Source organism: Typha latifolia, chromosome 3, assembly GCF_019914945.1.
Source record: "Typha latifolia isolate L0001 chromosome 3, TyphaL0001v2, whole genome shotgun sequence".
NCBI classification, from domain to species: Eukaryota; Viridiplantae; Streptophyta; class Magnoliopsida; order Poales; family Typhaceae; genus Typha; species Typha latifolia.
In genome coordinates, this window is record NC_133088.1 from 12328387 (window position 1) to 12336023 (window position 7637).

Genomic DNA, 7637 nt, shown 5'->3' on the forward strand with positions numbered 1-7637 from the left:
GCCAACCCTAACAATAATAACGACCAAGTTCAAAGCGTACAACATATTATCACGACGAAATTCACACAGTAAATAGCTTTGTCTTACATCTTTAAAACAATGCAAAAGTTTTGACTCACTTTCCCTGGAGTTCGGTCTTTCCTTTCAGATTTGCAATATAGAAGAACTTTCCAATATGTTAGTAGCACATTGTTTTTGTACTTCACAGATCCCTGAACCAACCAAGCTAGATATTGGTCCGTATGAAGTTCAAGTTAAATATGACATTCTAATGAATTTTCTTTTACATACTCAAGCAACTAGAAAAGAATGTAAAGAAAACTGGGACACCATGAGTTCATACTTGCTCAAAAGAGAGAACATGGATATATAATTAGCGGTGGCAATCGGACCGGGAGTCGGGTTCGACTCGGGTCAGATTTAGGTCGGGTCAAGATAGTACAAATACTAACATAACTTATTTATTAAATAGATTAAATTTTTAAACACGAAGACGACCCGTTTATTAAGCAGGTAACATGACACGATCCGTTTACCCATTTAATAAATGAGTTGTATTCTTTATATAACATAGTCCACCCATTTACATGACCGAATTAATCCGTTTACAATACCCGATTAACCTATTTACAAAATAAGATTAACCCATTTATACAACCCAATTAACCCATTTTCAAAACAAGATTAACCCATATATAAGATTACTATAAAAACTTAATACAACAAGATTTAGAATATATACAATCATATTCTAATCAAACTAACAAAAATTATATAACACATAACACAAATTTAGCAGAAGTATTGACAATATTTAACAACAAATCTACACCAGTTTATGGCAATGGAGGTGTTGTCGGAGTTGGCGAAGCGGTGGCGGAGATCAAGGTGTCGGCAACGGTGAGGCTCTAGGAGAGACTTCTTCTTTCGTTACTTCATCCTTTCCATATTCCTCTCCCTTGTTTGATCTTACTCATCAAATGGCACTCAGTTCATAGCTTGATCTGCTTTTGCTGATTCGGCTTCGGTTCTATCTCTAAATCCATGAAATCTAGATAAATGAAAAACAAATCATCAAAAACAAGAAAAAATAGAAAAAAAAAGTAAAATTCTGAGTTTTATGGCTTTACGGGGAAAAAACTTTTGAGTTCCAATTGGGCTTGCTTAAGAAACCTCCATGGTGACAGAGTCCCATCTCTGGTTCCCATGGCAGTGAGGCGATAACGCCTTGAGGCTAAGCTCCGTTGGGTACTTGACACCAGAGGAGTTGTAGTACACATAAGGGTTGCTTTCGTCAACAAGCATACACCCGTTGAGGAGCAACGCTGCCTAAGAGTGGTAAAGCTAGGGAGTTGTCGCCACGCTTGTACGTCGATGGGTGAGGGTGACGACGTCGTCGTCCATCGATGTTACTCAGTGGCGTGAGTGAGGGGGAGATTTGACAGGCGATCAACTTGAGGAGTGAGGAGATCCAACGGCATGAGCAAGGAGGAGATTCGATGGCGTGAGTTAGGAGATCCAGCGATGTTACTCGGTGGCATGAGGAGATCGAGCGGCATGAAGAGTGGGTAATAAGGAGATCCGACAGCATCAGTGAGGAGATCGAACGGGCGTGAGGAGATCCGACGGTGTGGAGATCGGGGGCAGCATGAGGAGATCTAGCAACGTGCAGAGATCAAGCAGCGTGATCGAGCATGGGTAAAGGGCTAAGGGCAACGACGATGCAGCTATGGCCTTGGCCTCTTGGGGAGTCGGGACTTAGGTCTTAGGGTTAGAACTTAAAAATATATACATATTGAGAGTTGGCAGCTTGACCAGATCTGTATACTTAAAAACGAATTAAACGGATCAAGCGGGTCAGTGGTATAAACCCGAACATGACCTGATTAATAATCGGGACAGATGGGTTGACCCGTTTATGACCCAAACCTGATTATACTAAATCTAAACCTGATTAGACTAAATTTAAACTTAATTAACAATCGGATTATTGTGTCCAATTATTAAGTCAAATCAATTTTTGCCACCCCCTGTATATAATGAGAACGCTCCGGATACTAAAATTAAGAAAGATATATGATGAAAGTTGGCACGAAATGGAGTAACTAATTAATAGTACTCCATAATTTCGAGGCAAGGCCTAATATATACGGGTTGTGTTCCACTTTGCAAGCTGGTGAGAATATTAATACGTTAGAACTTCAAGAAACAAGTCAACAGTGAACTCCTGTTCCAACTTAAGACAAACAGTCACTTAAAATGACAAAGGACATGACAAGTCAAAGAGAGGTTGGCTGTGTCAAATAGAATTACACGACAAGAAGAAAAGAAAGAAACAACAAAGTAAAGAAGGAAAAGATTTTCCTAATAAAGAAAAGGGAAATCCTTTGAAATGACAGGAAGTTGGGCTACATGAGAGGAAGATGAACAATAATTTGGCAATAAACGGTGCGTTCACTCTCTCTTACTTGCTTCCTTACCTGATAGTGATACAAGGTATTGCCAAGGAAGAGAAAAATAATGCTAAATTACATCTATAGACATCAGTACTACTTATACTTCCTTAAAGAAATTACACCATTAATAGAAAAGTTAATTTTACAAAAAGTACTCTATTCAAAGAGAGGATAGAAATCATAGAGGTCATTGTTAAGTGAGAAAAATGTTAAAATAAGAGGATACAGAAAGGATTGACAAAAAATTTAGAAGGAAAAGAGTACAAATGTATTAGTTTAAGTTTAGGGAAAAAGATGAATATAATTTAAACACAAATGAGAGCAAAAATCGATCAAATATCAATTTCAGATGAAAAAAATAAATGATAGACTAACACAAAGGTCATTTTGGACACCTGAATAATTTAGAGGGTTTCAGTGTTAATATTTTCTTTAGGAATGATAACAGGACATAATTCTAGGAGTCAAAAGTATTAATTCAGCCAACAAAAGATCAAAAGAAGCTACTGTTACCCCTAACTTTATCAAGCTTAGTTCAAAATGCAGAGAAGTAAATTACAAGAGGATTATTATAAATATTTACACACTCGTTCTGCACTCAGAACAGTTCGAATATAGAGTAACACGACATATAATTAGGTAAAAGTGGTACTAAGTGCCGTCCCAAGTCAAATCCAGAAATGTTTCCACCGGAGAGTAACAGGAAACATCATTATTTACACAACTAGGATTCAGAACTTCATAATTACTAGTCTCCTAAATTACGCCTATATGTACAAAATATATATGAAAAGGAAGGACCTTATATCTTCTGGGCCTCCAGTGCCTGGAATATATCAGTACGAGTAACTATTCCTGTATAAACGCAGTTTGGTCTTATCAGATGTGTGCATAGAACTGAATAAATAACGGCCCGCCATGCAAAATAATCTTACCAACAACTTGCTCCTGTTCATTTGTGATGGGTATCCTATGAATCTTCATCTTAAGCATTAAAGCTGCAGCATCTGCTCATATGATCAATTATGAGAATTATTCCAATTCAAAAGAATCATAAAAACCTAGAATTAAGTATAGATGGTGTTCTATAGAAGTTTACCCAAGACAGTCTTCTCTGGTGACAATGTGATGGCAGGAGATGACATGAACTCACCAACCTTTGATTCCAACTACATAACCAGTAACTACATCAGGACAGGAAGGAATTGAAGGTGACTGAAAAGAACAATCAACTTCCATGAGAAATCCTCCCATCAAGAAACCAAAGCATCAGCCGAATGTAGTAATTGATCTGCTTATGCACAAAATTATTTGGCATATTATTACGTCTAGTAGCTACACAAAATTAGAGACCCACAAACAAGTGATTATCAATTAATACATTTGTGTATTTGGTCCTCTTTGTAATCATGCAGTGCGTAGGATACTGGTAAACCATAAAGAAGAAAGAATATGTATGCAAGTACAGGCGCTCATGTTATTTGCGGCTTAAAACATCATAAGACAACTGACATAAGGAAATTGTTGTGAATCCCCCAGGTAAAAGCACCATGGGTATTTCAAAATTTTGTGTCTGGTTAGAAATCTAAGCAGCCAGGTGCCTTTATAAGGCAGTGATGAAAACTATGTACTATTACGTGGGATAGCAGCTAATTTGACCCTGTCAGAATGGCTCATCAGAAAAAGGCCTGGAATTTGGGTTCTCTAGTCCATATACTTCTTGAAGGCCTTGGCAAAACTGATGGAGCACAGTGGAGGGAACATAGTTGATTGCGAGGGAGATCTAGATCACAATCACAATTACTTTACAACAACTCTAAGTTATATCCCAGATAGCAGATTGCTGAGGGCTAATCCTCCAAGTGTCATTCGAGTTGAGTTTGAAAGACATTTTCAGGATATTCCAAGATAAGTATGATAAAAGGGAAGAGACCACAGAACAAACAACAATAGAGGAATCCAACCTTCCCACTTCCATGGGCTAGGTTTTACTTTCCATGATTTATGTCACCAAATATATTCATCCAGTCAAAATTAAATGCCAATCTCAGCACTTATTCTTCCTAACACATTAAACATAACATATGCTCTAGCCGGTTCCAAAATTGAAGTGTTTACGCATTCATATGATACTCAAAATTATGAACAGAGCAAGAGGAATTTCATCAAACACCTTCTCTAATCAAAACTATCTCGAAAGGATAGAACTAAATCTTACCCCATTCACAGCTCTCGCCACATCCTTCTTGGAAACGACCCCAACACACCTCCTCTCGCCATCAACCACCGGGATTCCCGATACGACTCCAAAATGATGTTCGATCTCCGCCAGCGTCTGCTCCGGAGTCGCCGTCCGCACCGGCTTCGACATCGCCTCTCCCAACGCAGCCGTCGGCTTGCTCTGCAACAGCATCCAAGAAATCCAAACGAGAACCAAGGCAAGAATAAGAAGAAGAGAACAGGACCTTATCGGTGCTTAAGATCTGAGTCTCGAGGTAGGCGCTGAGGTCGTCGTAGCTGAGAAGGGAGAAGTTATCGGGCCACTCGCCGGAGATGATCCCCTCTGGATTCTCGTCGATCGCAAGGCGGAGGTCCTCGGTGTCAGAGGACGAGGAGCACGAGATCGCAAGGCGACTCCTTGACGAATTCGGCGCCGAGAGGGGTTTCCATGTAGTGGTGGAAGTAGACAATATGAGACCGGCGCCGAGTTTGGGGTTTCCCGGGGAGGAGTGAAAGAGGAGAAATCCGCAGGGAGAGGTACAGAGAGCCATGGAGGAGTGGAGATGGTGTCGGTTTGAGAGGCAAAGCAAAGCCGAGGGGGGATATCAAGGTGCGTACTTATTTTTACAAATCCCCACCTCCATTTTAGTTTTATTTTCGAAACACCTCCTCATTAGATTAAAACTATACGAATTATTCCTATTTAAAACCTTAAAAGCATGGGCAAATAGAAAATAAGACAAAATGTAGGTGGTTTTGTGGCAAAGCAGCAACTGTCGTTTTAACAGTATCAAATAATTTAATCAACAGCGAACGCACAGATGGTCTGCAGCCTCAGTTGTATAAACTTTTTCCGGCGCGGGTACTTGGAAGCTTTACACTGGGCGAGATAGCATGTGCAGCAAGTTCATACGACTAGATCTGCAGAGGATTCTGGATGGATGATGGAGGTCGTTGACAGGTGTTGGATCCGGTCTCGATCGGAAATGTCTAGAATTGTGCTGCATCCCCATTAAAAGATAAGAATGAATTTTGGCGGGTAGTGCGGAGGGAGGGAGGGAGCTCTCCAGCACTGCTAAATTCAATGTGGGGGAGAATTAAAAGTTGGAGATCAATCAAAGTTTCTTTGTTGTAAGAAATTGGGAGAAAAATTAGAGTTAAAATGTTGAAGTCCGAGTGTCGTGTGTCAGATACATACTAATGTATTGATAGTACGAGATGGCGATCCGACACAAATATGACCCGTTTATTAATGGGTTAAAATTTCTAGACACGAATATAATTTATTTATTAAATGAGTCACATGGGTTATAAATGGATTATTGGGTGACATGAATTATTTAAAATTTTATAAGTTATTCGGGTTGTAAACGTGTTAGATAGGTATGACTCGAATTCGATTAGACTAAATCGAAACTCATTTAAAAGTGAGTTTTTTGTGTCGGATTATTGGGTCAAGTCAACCTTTTATCGCTCTCCTAATTGATAGTACACTTTTAATAATTCTCATCGCACTTAAAAAACGAGTATGATTAAAGCTGCTGCATGTCTACCGTCAATGTATTAACACACATTTGACGGTAGTGTGACCAATTAGTATATTCACGGGAGCGTTCTAATTTATGTAAAACTTTAAAATAGCTAAATGTTGTTAACCCCAAAATATTCTATAATCTTGGAATTAGTTGGAAATATAAGTTACAGTTCGTCAGCCTGAAGCCCAAAATATTGGAATAACTAACATATGTGTACTATAACAATAAAATGGGCTTCAAACTTCTCTACCAGCTTTGAATTAGTTTAATTTGGGCCTCTTGGCTCAATAGTCCATTGGACCAGAATTTAAGTATGTTAGTACCAAATCATCCTATGGATTTCATGGATGTTTGAACCATAATTAGAGCTAATATTTGAGTTAGATAGAAGAAAGAGAGAAGATAGAAGAGGATTTAGGAAAAGATGGGGGGGGGAGAGAGAGAGAGAGAGAGAGAGAGAGAGCCTCAAAAGAACCATCCATTTCCTTTTTCTTTTCTTTTCAGATGAACTTTAGCACTGAAGTTTAATGTAATCAACTTTTTCTCTTCAACCCAAAACTAGAGATCTTGTGTGATTCATGCACTTAATGCAACTAGTAACTTTAGCTCACCAAGTGGGAAGAAAGAGAAAGGAAAATAGCAAACCTCCTGATCTAGTTTTATATATTTACACTATAATATACACTCAATTAGCTTTCTAATTACACACAAACCTGAGAACAACTCTGTCTGTTTACATGTAGTACTATAGCTAAGGTCAGCATGCATGAGACGTGTTAATATATTTACACTATAATATACACTCAATTAGCATACTTTTGGATCAAAAATCTCCTCTTACTACGATTGACTGCAATTAGGGGGGGAGAGAGAGAGAGAGAGAGGTTTGTTAAACTAACACTGCCACATATTTCTGCAAACCACAAGATGACACCTCAATTAGAACTTGGATTAAGTTCCCCTTTGATTAATTACCAAAAGCATCACACTTAAAGCTTTGGTTTCTTTTTGTCTGTGTGCTATGTACCAACCATGCAACAGCAAAGCAACAACAATATTCTACTCTTTATTGCATTAAAAGCCAAATGCCAGTCAGAAATCTTTGCAATTAAGTTGATATCTAATCCCAGTTGCATGGATAGTGATGGCAAGCTTTGCTTGGATGATCTCCATGCCATAAGAAAATCTCTGTGGATATGGATCTTATCAGGCTGATGCTTTCCATGGTTATTTATGCCATGCATGTGGATATGAACTAAGGATGTCTGCTGCTATGTTTCAGTGGATGGATTACTTGGTTCTACTTAAGTTTAATTAGACTAGATTTGAAACAAAGTTAAGGACAATTTTCAGGGAATCAAGGCCTTTATCCACCTTATCTGCATTGCTTTGCCAGTTTTATCTTCTTCTTTTCTTTTTGCTGGCC

The 7637-nt window shown here is 38.7% G+C and overlaps 1 protein-coding gene across 4 annotated transcripts; it reads right to left on the reverse strand.

The window, feature by feature from the left end:
* Positions 1 to 670: 670 nt before the first annotated feature.
* On the reverse strand, positions 671 to 5809 carry LOC140784972 (CBS domain-containing protein CBSX1, chloroplastic-like). 4 transcript variants are annotated; one of them, XM_073132627.1, is made up of 6 exons: positions 4922 to 5346; positions 4675 to 4857; positions 3556 to 3625; positions 3392 to 3463; positions 3258 to 3311; positions 671 to 1051 (listed from the first exon to the last, which is right to left on the reverse strand). In XM_073132627.1, the coding sequence occupies exons 1-5, from the start codon at positions 5225 to 5227 to the stop codon at positions 3259 to 3261; spliced, it is 684 nt and encodes a 227-aa protein (XP_072988728.1). In that variant the 5' UTR covers positions 5228 to 5346; the 3' UTR covers positions 671 to 1051; position 3258. The 4 variants fall into 4 exon arrangements, 2 of the variants coding, with proteins under 2 accessions (XP_072988728.1, XP_072988727.1); XR_012108350.1 differs by lacking the exon at positions 671 to 1051 and having other exon boundaries at positions 3008 to 3311; positions 3556 to 3671; positions 4922 to 5343; XR_012108351.1 differs by lacking the exon at positions 671 to 1051 and having other exon boundaries at positions 3008 to 3311; positions 3556 to 3747; positions 4922 to 5343.
* Positions 5810 to 7637: the final 1828 nt, after the last annotated feature.

What these genes read in the sequence shown, in the direction of transcription:
- LOC140784972 (XM_073132627.1), bottom strand. Translation starts at nt 5,227, where the DNA reads ATGGCTCTCTGTACCTCTCCCTGCGGATTTCTCCTCTTTCACTCCTCC. An exon ending in AGATCTTAAGCACCGATAAG is followed by an intron (nt 4,858 to 4,921) that starts GTCCTGTTCTCT and finishes ATGCTGTTGCAG; the next exon opens with AGCAAGCCGACGGCTGCGTT. An exon ending in TGAACAGGAGCAAGTTGTTG is followed by an intron (nt 3,312 to 3,391) that starts GTAAGATTATTT and finishes GCGTTTATACAG; the next exon opens with GAATAGTTACTCGTACTGAT.